Source organism: Musca domestica, unplaced genomic scaffold (genome assembly GCF_030504385.1).
Source record: "Musca domestica strain aabys unplaced genomic scaffold, Musca_domestica.polishedcontigs.V.1.1 38, whole genome shotgun sequence".
Taxonomy (NCBI): Eukaryota; Metazoa; Arthropoda; class Insecta; order Diptera; family Muscidae; genus Musca; species Musca domestica.
The window spans coordinates 6,981,124-7,000,223 of record NW_026712324.1 but is presented as its reverse complement, the minus strand read 5'-3'; the positions used below and the strand labels follow the sequence as shown (position 1 = coordinate 7,000,223).

The 19,100-nt window shown below is 35.5% G+C and overlaps 2 protein-coding genes across 3 annotated transcripts in view; one reads left to right on the top strand and one right to left on the bottom strand.

Moving 5' to 3' along the window:
• Window positions 1-19,100, bottom strand: part of LOC101889113 (G-protein coupled receptor Mth2) — a 361,585-nt gene that overhangs the window by 193,405 nt on the left and 149,080 nt on the right. For both annotated transcript variants that reach the window (XM_059126418.1, XM_059126419.1), the window contains exon 3: window positions 9,747-9,831. The gene's annotated coding sequence lies outside the window, so the exon portion shown is untranslated. The remainder of the gene's footprint in view (window positions 1-9,746; window positions 9,832-19,100) is intronic.
• LOC105262434 (G-protein coupled receptor Mth2) lies at window positions 2,696-17,226 on the top strand. Its single transcript, XM_011297449.3, has 7 exons — window positions 2,696-3,357; window positions 6,783-6,942; window positions 7,129-7,317; window positions 7,385-7,642; window positions 9,711-9,867; window positions 16,701-16,895; window positions 16,955-17,226. Exons 1-7 carry the CDS (start codon window positions 2,821-2,823, stop codon window positions 17,103-17,105), a joined length of 1,647 nt encoding a protein of 548 aa, XP_011295751.3. The 5' UTR covers window positions 2,696-2,820; the 3' UTR covers window positions 17,106-17,226.

Here is a 19,100-nt window from a genome sequence, read left to right as displayed (position 1 = left end):
TGCCTTTTATTGCGCACCAAACGTGTAATATCGGCTTGAATTGTATGGAATTTTGCATATACACCCAAATTAGGTCTGAAAATAAGTATGCCAATTTTTATCGAAATCGGTTCAGATATAGCTATAGCTCCCATATATATTGTTCATCCGATTTGTTATTTTTGTCCTCCGCAGCCGTAATATGCACTCTGTAACAACAATATTTGGGGAAATATATCAAATGCAGCTCAGAAATACCTTTGCTAAATTTTATCGAGATCGGTTCCGATTTGGATATAGCTCCCATATATTACTTCGTCCGATGTACCATTTATTGTGCACCAAACGTCTAATATTTGTCCAAATGGGATGGAATTTTGCACATACGACCGAATTTAGTCTAGAAGGTAGTATGCCAAATTTGGTGAAGATCGGTTCAGATATAGTTATAGCTCCCATATATATTGTTCATCCGATTTGTTGTATTTGTTACCTACAGCCGTAATATGCACTCCGTAACAACGATATTCAGGGAAATATATGAAATACAGCTCAGAAATATCTTTGCCAAATTTTATCGAGATCGGTTCAGATTTGGATATAGTTCCCATATATATTTGTATCCGATTTCAAATTAATTTCGCACCAAATGGGCAATACAAGTCCGAATTTAAATGATACAAATGCTTTGGCATATTTAGTCCTTTGAATTTTAAATTATAATTATAATCATAGCGTGTATGATTGAATTCTCCCATAAAAACTTTTAATTATTAAGTGGAGCTCAACTAAATTGGCAAAGTGGTGTAGAGTATCATAAAATCGGCCCCGCCCGACTTTAGGACTTTCTTTACTGGTTTTTATGAAAACAACGTTTGTTTATAAGTGGAGAACGATGGTAATATTTACCAGGGGGAATACCTAGGCATGGACTACCAAGGTTTCGGAAAGAGCCACCTATCCTCATCAGTTTATGTAAAACGAAATTTCATATAAAAGTGGAGAAAGATGAAAATGCTTATAAATTCCAAAAGAATTTTAGTTTTATGTAATTCTTTGGTTCCTCTTCAATTGAGCTTACGATCTCGTCACTTGGGTAAAAAAAGTTATTTTTAAAATAACTCCTGGGGAGAATATCCCAGACAAAAAAACAAGGGAACCGATGAGGATTGGTGGCTCTTTCCGAAACCTAGGTATTTCCTGCCATGCCCCCATAGTAAACATTACCATCGTTCTCCACTAATAAACAAACGTTGTTTTTATAAAAAAAACCACAGTAAAGAGATTAATCCTGACCATTTTGCAACAACAAAATACTGTAGTATCCCGAACAAACAACCCAAAACACTGTTCTATAGTCATTTTTGCTAACACAAATGTTGGATATAAATGTTCGATTTTCTTGTAATTTTGCCCATACCAATATTTTTATCTCTATTAGATAAAGTATGAATATGGAATATGTGAAATTTGGATATTTGAAATTTGAAGAAAATCGGATGATTATTTCGCATTTTATTAGGGGTTTGGTCATTCAAAATGTTGTCCCTTTTTGGGGTGGGGTGGGGTTAGTGGTATTAGAAGAAGTTGGCAGATAAATACCTTCTGTCGAATTTGAAAGGCATTGGATACATATTTCGCGTTTTATATATACTCCAAATTTTGACTTGCTGTGGGGGAGGTACTTGATGGAGTGTTTAGAATTTGAAAAGCATTGGATGCATATTTCGCGGTTAATAAATGCTCCAAATTTTGACCTATTGTGGGGAAGGTACTGACAATTCGTTTGTAAAGAGCATTAACTCCTCAAACTGATGTATTTTCGGTGGTAGCGGACTTAATTGTTCTATGGGTATTAAAAATCACTTAAGAAGTGAAAATATCATTTTTTGTTAAACAACTTATAACAGATGTATACCAACAATATTTGTCCATTTTTGATGAACCTTTATAGTTGATGTACCGTGGAATTGGGCTTATGTTGTGAACCTCGCTTCAGTCTGATATAAATATTACGAAGTGTCAGGTTTGGATTAAATCGACTTTTTCCCCCATTTTATATGAGATATTAGTGCATTTGTTTTAGAAAACTTGGAACTCTTTTCAGCAGTAACCAGAAACAGTTTCAAAGTGGGCCGACATAGCCCATTAAGATACAACATTTTCGAAAAGAATCGCGGACTTTTTCTCGCATATTATAATTATTCAAAATACTGACCCCTTTTGGTAAAGGTATCACAAGAAGTGGACCGATATATCCTATTTCCATCTAGATTTGATGTTGATAGTAATATTAGAATATTAATTCATAGAAATTCAAAATTTTGACCTTTGTGAGGAAGTACCAGAATTGACGATACTTTTTCATGGTATATATTAGGTATACACATTTCTTATGTTTAGAGACTCACAATGAAATCTGATCTAGAATATTTATTCCTTTAAAACTTTCCTCAGAAAATTAATTATTTAGGGAGATTTTGACCATGTTTAAAATAAGAGTTTTGGCCAATATAGTCTCCGTTTAGCTGTACTTTTATAATTTCAACAAACACAAATATAAATTTCAAACTTAAGGTTTTCAACCTATCACATCTTTTGCTGGGTTATGGCAAACATTCATTAATTTTTTATTTTATTTTTTTTAGCTTAGAAAGCTCGTTCAGGAAACTTTTTGCGGTTTTATTGGTCTTAAGAGAATTCGTTTACACTGTCCACTCGTCTTTGTGCACACTCACTCTCTTGGCATAAACACGATGTTGACTAAGATTTCTATGGTAGTCTAAGGTAAATACCCTTAGCAAACGGACGACGGATTGTGACGCCTAGTGATAATTCGCAATGGAAAGCAGCAAAGTTCTATCGGCAGCAATTTTCATGTTCACCATGCTGCTTATAACATGCATAGGTGTTTTTGTGGTACCGGCTTTAATAGATCTGGAATATGAACCCGCGGAAAAATGTCCTTTTCGTGATACCGTTGATCTTTCGAATCACACAGCGCATCGAAATGGTTCATATCTCTATGATGGCATCTGGATAAATGCAAATCAAACGTCGTCGTATAAGCACCGTTTAAAGTTTCTCGATAAACCACAACCCAGCGAATTGCATATTCGTGGTTGTATCTGTGATCGGACCAAACATACCTATTGCGTGAGATTATGTTGCGAACGAGGTAAATATTTCAAGCCCACTTCCCGACGTTGTGAAAAGCTGAGGGATGTTCACCACATGCCAAACGAAATGGAGATTCTGATGAGAAATAAAACACGTACGAAATGGAATATTTTTAAACATTTCGTTATACAACACGGAACGCCATGTGAAAAACCGGAAATCATTTCCCTGACGGAAGATCCTTGGATATTGCGAGAGGTGGGTGGGAGATAAAAAATGTTTCTTTTCTTTTAAATGCGAAGGGAAATTATGTGAATTTATATTTGTAAATCCCCTATCATACATTGAAAGATAACTCTTCTACGAAAATTGTTGGATGCAGAATTCTTGGAATCCTTACATTTTGTGTATATAGTTTCTTCGACAACATTAAAAAAAAAAAAACAAAACAGGGATTATTTCGGCCAAAAACTTTATCCCCCATGCGAGTCACCCGATGGGTCCTTTTTCGAAAATTCGGAAAGTCAAAATACCATACAGGCTGAGATAAAAACAGCAACAAAGTCAAACGCCATAATTTTTACATTTTTTTTCTTAAATTTTATTGAATGAAAGCAAAAAGTTTCCGAAATAGCATCAAATTTTAGAATAAGTTTAGATTTGTTCGAATTGGTCACCTTTGCCACGAATTATGGAATTAAGAATTAACGGCCAATGAAACCGTCACACGCTGCCCGAATCATGCTCTGCGGTATTTTGGCCCATTCCCAGCGAATCGCTTGCTTGAGGTGATCGACACTTTGGTATTTTTAGTGCCAACCTTGCTTTCCAAAATACTCCAGACACAATAGTGCAACGGATTGGCATCCGGAGATTTGCTGGCCATTGTGCGCTGGAAATGAAGCGAGGAACCTCAATTTGTAACAATTCTTGGGTGGCGCGTGCTCAGTGCGATTGGAACTCGCTCTTTTAAGTCTACTTTCTTTCTGCTGCGGTGTAAGTTCTCGCACTTTTTGGATGTTTTTTTTTTTCAATGGTTTTACACCGAGATCATTTTTGAATGTTTGGCAAATAGAATATTGCGATATGTTCGACTCACGAGCTATTTTTCGGCTACTGCGACGTGGGTTTCTATCAAGTCGCTTCTTTACTTTTCCATTACGAATAACTTTTTTCTGGAAAATTCTCACCAAAATGCTCTTGTTCGCTTGTAAACTATATAATGCGCTGTCACGGGAGTAATCTTAACAGCTGTCGGACGAGTGACTTAGAAATGACAGCAGTCTGAAATTTGTTGCAATTTTTTCATCTCACCCTGTGTATAAGCAATTTTCTGTCAGTGGAGATAGTATCCATTTTGAACTCCAAATACCACATTTGATATAATTCTGGTAATAAAAGTGACACAAATCAACAATATATCGAATGTCGGGAAGTACAGTTATATGGGGACTATACTTAAACTTGGATCTATGGAAACATATATCCTGCTCAAAGGATTTTCTCAAAAATGACTATAAACCTCGGGATCGGCCGGTTGTATAAACAACCACTCCACTCGGGGACCTATTGGTCCGTTTTGTTCATCCTAATAAAAGAGGATATTAGTGAAACCATTACCCGATGGACGCACCGACATTTAATTTTTCTATCCAAAACTATTCACAACGTCTCCATATGTAAAGTCTAGAAATCGACAGTGAAATCAATATCAGCCATATCTTTTCAACCAATAAAAAATTTAATAACATTTAGAACACATATCCAAAGCAATCATCTCTCCATCCTAGACAACAACAGTGACCCAAAATTAGTTCCATTTAGTACTTTTCGACCAATTATACGCCTTTTAGAAAAATCTCTATAACTCAACCTCAAATACCAGCAGCGATATTTATGTATAATTTCAAGATTTCAGGACTCGTTATCATAACCCATTACCCAATCTAGTAACACTTAGTGCACAGAAAAAAATCAAATTTCCGGATTTTAGACCTATCCCTTCGCCCAATACCCAGTTTAGTACCACTTAGAACATTTTGAAAAAAATATAGGTCACATTTCCGAACCATCGCCAAATCTCAAAAGCAGATACCATCAGTAATGTAAATATCAAATTTCGGTATTTCATCCCCATTGCTTCACCCAATACCCTATTTAGTACCACTTTGTATTTTTGGTACAAATGTTGAACGTATTTTCAAACCACTTCCGTATGTCCCGCTACACATGAACAGTGATTCTAATAATTAAGATTGTTCACCTGTTCACACAATACCAAACTGTACCAAGTATAGTACTATTTAGTACATTTCGTGCACTTGTTGTACACCAAACCACCTTTATAACACAAACCTACCACCAACATGGACCCCAATACAAATCTTTAAAAATCCTACTTCATCCTTTCACTTTAAACCAAGCTGTTCCAAATTTAATAGCACTTAGTAGAGTTCGCACACGTTTTTGTTGCAATATTTTTATACCCTACACCACAAGGTGGTCAGGGTATTATGTCTTTGTGCATTTGTTTGTAACAGGCAAAAGGAAACGAGATAGACCCATAGTTCCTTTTGATGATCTACATAGAATCACTTTCTGAGTTGATTTATGCATGTCAGTCCGTCTGTCCGTCCGTCTGTCTGTCCATGTATTCTTGTGAACAAAATGCAGGTCGCATTTATTGCCCGATCCAGATGAAATTTTGCAAAGATCTTTTGTTTGGCCCAAGGACGAACCCTATTGAAATTGGAGATAGTCGGTAAAAATTTAGATATAGCTCCCATATATATCTTCGTCCGATATGCCTTTTATTGTGCACCAAATGTGTAATATCAGCCCGAATAGTATGGAATTTTGCATATACAACCAAATTAGGCCTGAAAATAAGTATGCCAAATTTTATCGAAATCGGTTCAGATATAGCTATAGCTCCCATATATATTGTTCATCCGATTTGTTATTTTTGTCCTCCGCAGCCGTAATATGCACTCTGTAACAACAATATTTGGGGAAATATATCAAATGCAGCTCAGAAATACCTTTGCTTAATTTTATCGAGATCGGTTCAGATTTGGATATAGCTCCCATTTATAACTTCGTCCGATTTACCATTTATTGTGCACCAAACGTCTAATATTTGTCCAAATGGGATGGATTTGGCACATACGACCGAATTTAGTCTAGAAGGTAGTATGCCAAATTTGGTGAAGATCGGTTCAGATATAGTTATAGCTCCCATATATATTGTTCATTCGATTTGTTGTATTTGTTACCTACAGCCGTAATATGCACTCCGTAACAACGATATTCACGGAAATATATCAAATACAGCTCAGAAATATCTTTGCCAAATTTTATCGAGATCGGTTCAGATTTGGATATAGTTCCCATATATATTTTTATCCGATTTCAAATTAATTTCGCACCAAATGGACAATACAAGTCCGAATTTAAAAGATACAAATGCTTCGGCATATTTTGTCCTTGAATTTTAAATTATAATTATAATCATAGCGTTTATGATTGAATTCTCCCATAAAAACTTTTAATTATTAAGTGGAGCTCAACTAAATTATCAAAGTGGTGTAGGGTATCATAAAATCGGCCCCGCCTGACTTTAGGACTTTCTTTACTGGTTTTCTGTGTCACAGTGTTGTCATAGTTTCTTGGCTTCCCAACAGGATGGATATCTAGCAATAGATACTGATAATACCACTCTGGATACGGTGAACTATTGTATATCGCCTCAATATGATGGACAAAGTCAAATTCCCAAATTGATGGCCATGAGTTGTCCGATGAAAACTGAAAAAACCCCTTCGATGGTGCTGAATACATATGGTAAGTATACAAAAAAAAAAAAAATAAATAAAATAAAAATAAAATAAAGAAAAAAAATTTGCAAATCGATTGGAATTCAAAATACATGATGTAAATACATTCAATATCGTAAATACAAAAAATATCTCATTCTATTTCTTTTTATTTTAAGAAAATTATTTCCGCACTAATTTCGCTCTCTTCCAGGTATTGCTATATCGGTGGTATTTTTTATACCTACCATCCTTATACATTTAGCGGTGAAGGAATTGCGTAGCTCATTGACAGGCAAACTACAAACATGCTATCTAATTGCCCTGGCAACTGGATACTCAATAATGGGCTACATTAACATGACACAAGGACGTTGGCCAGTCTCAAAATGCCGATCAATTGGTTAGTGTCTCATCATCATGTCTCACCCTCTCCCTGTCTGTCAAACGATTTACATTTTTTTTTTTAGGTTTCACGGGATATTACTTCTTTATGTCAGCCTATTTATGGTTGGGCGTCCTCTGCTACGATATGTGGAAAACATTTCGAGAATGTAAAATCAACAACGAGAAGAATCGGGATAATATGAACCGTTTCATTTTATATTCGGTTTTTGTTTGGGGTACCGCCGGCACGTTCACATTGTTCGTAATATGGGCCCAACTTACCAAGGTCATAATGGAGCAGTATAAACCTGGCATTGGGTTGGAAATGTGTTGGATAGACAGTAAGTAGTAGTAGCAGTATTTTCATTACCATATATATCCTCAGCCATATGGCTACCGGGGGTATATATCTTTTGATACGTCCAAATCGTGCCTCATCGAAATAATGGAACAAATCCGTTACAGGGCATTTGCATGGCGTCCGTCCTTCTGTCTGTCCGACTGGGTGGAGCGCACGATAACTCTCGAAGAGAGAATCCGATTTGGTCCAAACTTGGTATATCATCATCGTCGTATCCTTCTGGTCGCTGTCCCATAAAAACCAAAATTTTCCAAAAAATAAATAAATAAATAAAAAACCAGTAAAGAAAGTCTTAAAGTCGGGCGGGGCCGACTTTATGATACCCTACACCATTTTGCTAATTAAGTAGAGCTCCACATAACAATTAAAAGTTTTTATGGGAGAATTCAATCATACACGCCATGATTATAATTATAATTTAAAGTTCAAAGGACTAAATATGGCGAAGCATTTGTATCTTTTAAATTCGGAATTGTATTGCCCATTTGGTGCACAATTAATTTGAAATCGGATAAAGATATATATGGGAGCTATATCCAAATCTGAACCGATCTCGATAAAATTTGGCAAAGATATTTCTGAGCTGTATTTGATATATTTCCCTGAATATCGTTGTTACGGAATGCATATTACGGTTGTGGGTAACAAATATAACAAATCGGATGAATAATATATATGGAAGCTATAGCTATATCTGAACCGATCTTCACCAAATTTGACACACTAGCTTCTAGGCTCAATTCGGTTGTAAGTGCCAAATTCCATCACATTTGGACAAATATTAGACGTTTGGTGCACAATAAAAAGTAAATCGGACGAAGTTATATATGGGAGCTATATCCAAATCTGAACCGATCTCGATAAAATTTAGCAAATGTATTTCTGAGCTGTATTTGATATATTTCCCCATATATTTTTGTTGCAGAGTGCATATTACGGCTGCGGAGGACAAAAATAACAAATCGGATGAACAATATATATGGGAGCTATAGCTATATCTGAACCGATTTCGATCAAATTTCGCATACTTATTTTCAGGCCTAATTTGGGTGTATATGCAAAATTCCATACTATTCGGGCTGATATTACACGTTTGGTGCACAATAAAAGGCAAATCGGACGAAGATATATATGGGAGCTATATCCAAATTTTGAGCGATTATCTCCAATTTCAATAGCGTTCGTCCTTATGCCAAATAAATGATCTGTGCAAAATTTCATCTGGATCGGGCAATAAATGCGACCTGTACTTTGTTTACAAAAATACATGGACAGACGGACGGGCGGACAAGCATAAATCGACTCAGAATGTGATTCTATGCAGATCATCAAAAGGAACTATGGGTCTATCTCGGTTCCTTTTGCCTGTTACAAACAAATGCACAAAGACATAATACCCTGACCACCTTGTGGTGTAGGGTATAAAAACGCGAAATGACCATCCGATTATTTTAAATTTGTTACATCCCAATATTTCTATCAACACAAGACCAGTTGTGAATATGGAATGTCGGACAGCTCCTTTTGATGCCTCCCCCCAAACGGGTCAAAATTTTGAATATTTATTTCACTCATGAAATGCAAAACTAACATCCGATTCTCTTCAACATCTTAATATTGCTATCAAAACAAGATTTGTTGTGAATATGGTAGATATCGGCCCGCTTCTTATTTCACCTCCCTCAGATTTAAAATGTGGAATAATTATATCTCTTATAAAATGCGAAATAAGAGTCTAATTATCGTAAAATTGCACTCATCCTAATATTTTTATTAACACAAGATCTGGTGTGAAAATGGGATAAATCAGATCACTCCTTCTGGTACCTCGCCCAGAAGGTGGCAAACACTTTGAATAATTACGTCAGATATATAATGGTCAATATTGGTCTAGTCCTTCGGAACTGACCCACACCCCCACAAAAAAAAAAAAAAAAAAGGTGAACAGTTTGAATAATCTTAACGTAAGGCTGAGGGTATACATCTGTCGGCTAAACCGACTGATACTTTTCAACTTATTTTTGATATTAATTAATTCCCGTTTTTAGCTCGTAAATGGTCTGCAGCTTTATATTTTTACTTACCGAATTTTGCGATTATGGTATTTAATATTACTGCTTTTTTCCAAGTGGCCATGGTGATATATGAGGTCAAAAGAGACGTGTCAACCTACGAAACGAATAGAGAGAAAAAACGACGCGAAAAGTAAGTAAGGATTTGTTGTACATCGGTAGGAGCTAAGGCCAAAGCTGTAGTTTGGTATTATAATTTATGTTTAAATTAATATAAGAAAGAGTTTCATAAACAAATAGATAAACAAATATTGTAAACCAAATATTGCAGAAAAAACCAGTAAAGTATGAAAGTAAAACTCACAAGTAACAAGTAAAAAAGCTATACGTTCGGCCGGGCCGAACTTTTAATACCCTCTACCATTTGGTACAAATTTGGCAATTTCCAAAAAAAATAAAATAAAAAAAATCCTTTAAAAATTCTGTTAAAATCTTAAAAATACCGAATGTCTATACGACGACGTATACGTGCATAGCAACTTTTGTCATAAGATATTACAACATTTAAATGCGAATCTTGAAGAAAGAAGAAGAAGAATTTGTTTATAATGTAGCTAAAATCATCAAAATACCGAATATAGGGGGTACCGTTATATGGGGGCTATACGAAGACGTGGACCTGCACAGACAATTTTCTGGCATGGGCTGAAGTATCCATTACGAACTTCAAATGCGAAATTGGAAACAATCCCGGTAAATAATGTCGCTAAAATCATCAAAATACCGAATATCGGGGGGTACGGTATATGGGGCCTATACGAAGACGTGGACCTACATGGTCCATTTTCTGTTTTCTGCTGCAGTATCTATTACGAACTTCAAATACCAAATTTGGAACGGTTCTGTTAAATAATGTCGCTAAAATCATCAAAATACCGAATATCGAGGGGTACCGTTATATGGGGGCTATACGAAGACGTGGACCTGCGCAGATAATTTTCTGTCTTAGGCTGTAGTATCCATTACGAACTTCAAATGCCAAATTTGAAATAATTCCGGTGAATAATGTCGCTAAAATCATCAAAATACCGAATATCGAAAGGTACCGTTATATGGGGGCTATATGAAAACTTGGACCTACATGACCCATTTACGAACTTAACCTGCCTACTGGCAAAATATACATGTGTGCAAAATTTTAGCCTTCTATCTCAATTTGTTCGAAAGATAGCGTGATTACAACAGACAGACAGACACACAGACAGACAGACGGACATGGCTAAATCGTCTTAGAATTTTACGCTGATCAAGAATATATATACTTTGTTGGGTCTGACGTGAGTATTTCGAGGAGTTACAAACGGAATGACAAAATTAATATACCCTCCATAGTATGGTGGAGGGTATAAAAAAGCACCATTTGGAAGGAACTTGAAAAAATGCAGAAAAAAATCCATCGAAAATACCTCTCAAATAAAATCAGTCATATGACGGCTATACGAGGAAGTGATCATGTACATATACGCGATTTTTTGTCGTAGGCTTTGGTACCCATTACGAACTTTACATTTGAACACAATTCCGGTTGAAGTGTCGCTAAAATCATCAAAATACCGAATGTTGGGAAGTACCGTTATATGGGGGCTTTACGAAAATATGGACCACCATGGACCATTCACGAATTTAACCTTCTGGCAAAATACACATGTAGGCAAAATGTTAGCCTTCCATCTCAAATCTTTCCAGACATAGCGTGATTACAACCGACAGACACCCAGACAGCCGCTGATCATAAATATATGTACTTTGTTGGGTCTAACATAGGTATTTCGAGGAGTATGGTGGAGAGTATAAAAAGCAAAGTAAGTTCCACATTTTTTATACCCTCAGTCATATGACTAGAAAGGATAGATATATCAGAACCAAATCCGTTTCAGGATTTTTGGAGTTAATCTAGCGATGTCCCTCCGTCCGTCAGCCTGGCTGGTGAGCATCAACTCTCGAAGGGGGTATCCGAAATCATTCAGACTTGGCACATTTCAATAATTTAATCAACACAATATCTGTTATAAAGATGGTAGAGGTCGGACCATTCCTTTGATACCACCCCCACAAAGCGTCAACGTTTTGAATAACCAAAACCATTTTATTATCCGAAATAAACATCCGGCTCTCTTCATAGTTCACACATCCCATTATTTCTACTAACACAAGAGTGTTATATATCAAGAGAATATATCGACCAACTCCATTTGGTACCTCCCGCACAAATTGTTAACATTTTGAATATCCATGATGCTCATAAAACTCAAAATTAACATCCGATTCCGTTCAGATTTGGTACATCTCAATATTTCCATCAACACAAGATCTTTTTTAAAGATGGTAAAGATTGAACCAAAGTTTTGAATAACCAAAACGATTATAAAATCAAAAATAAGCATCAGTTTCTCTTTATATTTCAAATATCTCATTATTTTTACTTACACCAGATCTGCTGTGAATATGCGATATATCGGTCCACTCCTACTTCGTCAAATGTTTGAATACCCATGAAGCTCATAAAATGCGAAATTACATCCGATTCCATTGAGACTTGGTACATCTCAGAATTTTCATCAACACAAGATCTGTTATAAAGATGGAAGAGATCGGACCATTTCTTCTGGTACCTGCCCCACATAGGGTTCAAGATTTTTAAAAACAAAACGCTCAAATTTCACACATACAAATATTTTTTCTAATGTCCCCTTCGGTACCTCACACACAAATGATAAAAATTTTCAATAATTTTAGCCGTCATAACTGGCGAAACAAGTCGGCGATTCCCTACAACTTGTTATATCTAAATATTTCTCTCAACCAGAAACCTGAAATGAATATGGAATTTATGCTTTCGCATGAAGTTGAATATAAAAAATATTCGATTTTCTTGTAATATTTAGCAGGTGAAATAGACCATAACATTTCTGTTAAAGTAAAGTCAAATTTTCCACAAAACCGCGCATATTTTTAATCCCGGCGAAATCACAAATAGGCGAACAGGTCAATTCTGACCGTAACGTAGATGCCGATAATAAATATATCGGATATATATATATATATATATATATAGCGAAATATATTCAATGTGTATATACTTACAAAGGAAGAGATGATAGCTAGAATGCGTTTATCTCAAAAATGGCTGGACCGATTTTGACAAATTTTGTCAATTCAGAATGCCCTCTTGGCATAAAAATATAAAATCTAAAAAAATCGCTTAAAATAATGTCAATAATTATGTTAATATAGATTTTGTAGAATTTTGTGACATTTTTTTAATTTTTTCATATTTTTTATCGTATGCAATTTTTTCAATTTGACTTAAAATATTGAAGTGTAAATTTTGTAATATTTTTTCACTTTACAACACAGGTGGGGTTATTATATGGGGGCTATATGAAAACTTGGACCTACATGACCCATTTACGAACTTAACCTGCCTACTGGCAAAATATACATGTGTGCAAAATTTTAGCCTTCTATCTCAATTTGTTCGAAAGATAGCGTGATTACAACAGACAGACAGACACACAGACAGACAGACGGACATGGCTAAATCGTCTTAGAATTTTACGCTGATCAAGAATATATATACTTTGTTGGGTCTGACGTGAGTATTTCGAGGAGTTACAAACGGAATGACAAAATTAATATACCCTCCATAGTATGGTGGAGGGTATAAAAAAGCACCATTTGGAAGGAACTTGAAAAAATGCAGAAAAAAATCCATCGAAAATACCTCTCAAATAAAATCAGTCATATGACGGCTATACGAGGAAGTGATCATGTACATATACGCGATTTTTTGTCGTAGGCTTTGGTACCCATTACGAACTTTACATTTGAACACAATTCCGGTTGAAGTGTCGCTAAAATCATCAAAATACCGAATGTTGGGAAGTACCGTTATATGGGGGCTTTACGAAAATATGGACCACCATGGACCATTCACGAATTTAACCTTCTGGCAAAATACACATGTAGGCAAAATGTTAGCCTTCCATCTCAAATCTTTCCAGACATAGCGTGATTACAACCGACAGACACCCAGACAGCCGCTGATCATAAATATATGTACTTTGTTGGGTCTAACATAGGTATTTCGAGGAGTATGGTGGAGAGTATAAAAAGCAAAGTAAGTTCCACATTTTTTATACCCTCAGTCATATGACTAGAAAGGATAGATATATCAGAACCAAATCCGTTTCAGGATTTTTGGAGTTAATCTAGCGATGTCCCTCCGTCCGTCAGCCTGGCTGGTGAGCATCAACTCTCGAAGGGGGTATCCGAAATCATTCAGACTTGGCACATTTCAATAATTTAATCAACACAATATCTGTTATAAAGATGGTAGAGGTCGGACCATTCCTTTGATACCACCCCCACAAAGCGTCAACGTTTTGAATAACCAAAACCATTTTATTATCCGAAATAAACATCCGGCTCTCTTCATAGTTCACACATCCCATTATTTCTACTAACACAAGAGTGTTATATATCAAGAGAATATATCGACCAACTCCATTTGGTACCTCCCGCACAAATTGTTAACATTTTGAATATCCATGATGCTCATAAAACTCAAAATTAACATCCGATTCCGTTCAGATTTGGTACATCTCAATATTTCCATCAACACAAGATCTTTTTTAAAGATGGTAAAGATTGAACCAAAGTTTTGAATAACCAAAACGATTATAAAATCAAAAATAAGCATCAGTTTCTCTTTATATTTCAAATATCTCATTATTTTTACTTACACCAGATCTGCTGTGAATATGCGATATATCGGTCCACTCCTACTTCGTCAAATGTTTGAATACCCATGAAGCTCATAAAATGCGAAATTACATCCGATTCCATTGAGACTTGGTACATCTCAGAATTTTCATCAACACAAGATCTGTTATAAAGATGGAAGAGATCGGACCATTTCTTCTGGTACCTGCCCCACATAGGGTTCAAGATTTTTAAAAACAAAACGCTCAAATTTCACACATACAAATATTTTTTCTAATGTCCCCTTCGGTACCTCACACACAAATGATAAAAATTTTCAATAATTTTAGCCGTCATAACTGGCGAAACAAGTCGGCGATTCCCTACAACTTGTTATATCTAAATATTTCTCTCAACCAGAAACCTGAAATGAATATGGAATTTATGCTTTCGCATGAAGTTGAATATAAAAAATATTCGATTTTCTTGTAATATTTAGCAGGTGAAATAGACCATAACATTTCTGTTAAAGTAAAGTCAAATTTTCCACAAAACCGCGCATATTTTTAATCCCGGCGAAATCACAAATAGGCGAACAGGTCAATTCTGACCGTAACGTAGATGCCGATAATAAATATATCGGATATATATATATATATATATATAGCGAAATATATTCAATGTGTATATACTTACAAAGGAAGAGATGATAGCTAGAATGCGTTTATCTCAAAAATGGCTGGACCGATTTTGACAAATTTTGTCAATTCAGAATGCCCTCTTGGCATAAAAATATAAAATCTAAAAAAATCGCTTAAAATAATGTCAATAATTATGTTAATATAGATTTTGTAGAATTTTGTGACATTTTTTTAATTTTTTCATATTTTTTATCGTATGCAATTTTTTCAATTTGACTTAAAATATTGAAGTGTAAATTTTGTAATATTTTTTCACTTTACAACACAGGTGGGGTTATTATATATAGATTGCAATTATCGTTCGATCTTCACGAAAATTTTCACAAGGGTAAGGTTAGGCTCAGAAGAGCCATTGTTTTCAAGAAAATTTTCCTGATTTTGCAGCCGTTCGATCATCTCAAGCAAGAGGCCCCTCTGAATCTTCAAATTTAGACTCATTCGTTCGCCTTTTGTGAATTTCGGATATCGCCTGTAAGTAATGTTGGTATTTTTTTTTACACAAAAGTAGTGGTCCATTCTACCCGCTGTCCTAAACTCTAACTTCATGCAAGATTCCGTGTCCTTTGGTTTCTATTTGTGACCTTTATAATTGCTGCAAAATCAGGACCTTTTTTAGTTTTTGGTCCATTTCAACCCCTAAATATATTGCGGACATTATTGAAAACAATAGGCCTAACCCTACCCTTGTGAAAATGTTCGTGAGGATCGGTGAAAATCGCCCCAACCTTTCTTGAGATATAAGCATTCTAGCTAACATCCCCTTCCTTTGTATATAAACATTGTATATATTTCGCTATATATATCCGATATATTTAATATCGGCATTTACGTAACGGTCAGAATTGATCTTTTCGTCTATTTGTGATTTCGCTGGGATAAAAAATATTCGCGGGTAAATGGAAAATTTGACTTTTATTTAAGACAAATGTTATGGTTTATATTACCCGATGACCAAATTCAAAATTGGAGGGCTTCAGCTCAGCCCTAAGCTCTAGCCCCATGCTAACTTCCGCGTCGATTTGTCTAAAATTGAGACCTGTAGAACAAGTTTTGGTCCATTTCAACCCCTAAATATTATGCGATCATCTCCAAAAACAATAGAGTTCTTTTCTGACCCTACCCCCACCTCTATTTTCAATTTCGTGGTGATCGGGCCATAATTGCGACCTGTAGCTTGATTACAAATTAACATGGACAGACGGACGGACGGACATACATTGCTAGATCGACTCAGCTCGGCGAGGTAGGAAGATCCATATATTGTTTCCCATGTGAGAAACCAATATTTCGAGGGGTTTCATAATTTTTGGGCCAATCAAACTTATAATACCCCCAACACTTAGTGTTGTAGGTTATAAAAATATTATAAAAAACCATAAAATTGGACCATAAACATTTAAAAATACAGGATGGTGTTCAAAAGAATTTTATAGCAGTTACTCTACGAGGAGTATTTTAAAAATATCAGAACTATACATAATATATTTAATAAATAACAAATAGTCAGTCACATAATAATGAAACTGAATGTGTTTTTTTTTTGTTGGTTTCTTTCTTTTAGTGTGCTTATCATTCTACGTCTCTTCCTGATCATGGGCATATCCTGGATAATGGATATCATATCGTACTGTTGCCGCAAATACGAATCGCTGGACTTTCTATTCGGCATAACCGATTTTAGCAATGCCTCACAGGGTGTTTTGATATTTTTCCTATTTATACTTCGACAAAATGTTTTAATTGCAATTAAGGAACTGTGAGTTAATTAAATTTTAATGTCCATTATCGTCGTATAAATAGTGTTTTTTTTTGCAGTTTGTACAGATTTGGAATAATCAAACGGCCTCCTGCTCCTCCCATAAAATGTCAAGGCATTGGCCGGACAACAGAAGGACAAACGTCGAAAAAGAATACTTCTTCAGCAAGAATATCTTCTAGATTTTCTGTTTCGACGGCACCACCATAAAGGGCAATTATGTTGTTTATGTATTTCAGAATGGCTTCTAAGATACAAGTACATGTTATATGTTTATATTGACGATAAATGTTTATAAGCAAATACATATTTGAAGTGTTGTACAAAGTCAGAGTTTTTTTCTTTTTATACCCTCCACCATACTATGGAGGGTATATTAACTTTGTCATTCCGTTTGTAACTCCTCGAAATACTCATGTCAGACCCAACAAAGTATATATATATTCTTGATCAGCGTAAAATTCTAAGTCGATTTAGCGATGTCCGTCTGTCTGTCCGTATGTCTGTCTGTTGTAATCACGCTATCTTTCGAATGAATTGAGATAGATGGCTAAAATGTTGCACACATGTTTATTTTTCCAGTAGGCAGGTTAAGTTCGTAAATGGGCCGTGTAGGTCCACGTTTTCATATAGCCCCCATATAACGGTACCTCCCGATATTCGGTATTTTGATGCTTTTAGCGACATTATTCACCGGAATTGTTTCAAATTTGGTATTTAAAGTTCGAAATGGATACTACACCCTAAGACAGAAAAATGTCTGTGCATGTCCACGTCTTCGTATAGCCCCCATATAACGGTACCTCCCTATATTCGGTATTTTGATGACTTTAGCGACATTATTTAACGGTATTTTTTCAAATTTCGTATTTGAAGTTCGAAATGAATTCTACACCTTAAGACAGAAAATTGTTTGTGCAGGTCCACGTCTTCCTATAGCCCCCATATAGGGGTACCTCCCAATATTCGGTATTTTCATGATTTTAGCGTCATTATTTACCAGAGTTGTTTCAAATTACGTATTTGGAGTTCGTTATTAGAACTACAATCTGTGACAGAAAATTGTCTATGTAGGTCCAGGTCTTCGTATAGGCCCCATATATCAGTACCTCCCTATATTCGGTGTTTTGACGATTTTAGGTACAATACCCATCAAAATTATTTGAGATGTGGTATTTAAAATTCGTAATGGATGCTACAGCCTGTGACAGATAATTGTCTATGCAAGTGCAGGTCTTCGCATAGCTCCGATATAACGATACCTCCCTATATGCGATATTTAGACGATTTTATCTACATTATTCACTGTTTATTTCAAGTTTCGACTTTGAATATGGTAATGGCTTATGACAAACAACGCCTATGTAGGGGTCCACGTCGTATAGACCCCAATAGACGGCTTTATTTGGAATTTTTCAAAATTTTAACAGAATTTTTTAAGAATTTTATTTTTTGAAAATTTTTAAATTCGTTCCAAAAGGTGGAGGGTATTCAAAGTTCGGCCCGGCCGAACTTACTGCTTTTTAACTTGTTTTTAATTTAACTTTCGGTACACATAGTACATTCGAGTCTTTAATTGTATGGTCGATGTTGAAAAAGTTGTACCATTATAGGTATATGTACGAAAAAGTACTACTCCTGGAAAACTTTCTGTTTTACCGTTTTCCATAAGTATGAAATCCTTTGAGCCACGAATATTTAGTTGAAACTAACTTTCATTTTTTTTTTTGCACGGGAAGGAATAGCTAGTACAATTTGATATCCAAAGTGTAGGTACTAAAATAGTACAACAATTACATCCTCAGCCATATGGATTCAGGATATTTGGAGGGATGTCCGCCCGTCTGTCTGTGTGTCTGGCTGGTTTGCACGATAACTCTCGAAGGGAGTATCGGATTTGGTCTAAACTTGGTGCATCGTGATATTATTATTAAACTTTGATCGAGTTCGGAGATGGGCAATATCGGTTCACTCCATCTGGTCGACATTTTCAAAAAAAATATTTTTTACACAGAAAGAGAAAGGATAATCCAATTTAGCTCCAACATTGCACTTCCTAATGTTTGCATCAGTGATAGATTAGGTGCGAAAATGAATAATATCGCTCTACTCCATCAAGTACCTGCCGCACAAAGGGTCAAAATTTTGAAAAATGCTAACACAAAAAGTGATGTAAGAAGAGAGAATTATACAGATAATACTATT

Bases quoted from the DNA above. Each gene is read 5' to 3' on its own strand.
- LOC105262434 (XM_011297449.3), top strand. From the start codon at position 2,821: ATGGAAAGCAGCAAAGTTCTATCGGCAGCAATTTTCATGTTCACCATG. The intron at 3,358-6,782 runs GTGGGTGGGAGA...GCTTCCCAACAG, and splicing joins ATCCTTGGATATTGCGAGAG to GATGGATATCTAGCAATAGA. The intron at 6,943-7,128 runs GTAAGTATACAA...GCTCTCTTCCAG, and splicing joins GATGGTGCTGAATACATATG to GTATTGCTATATCGGTGGTA.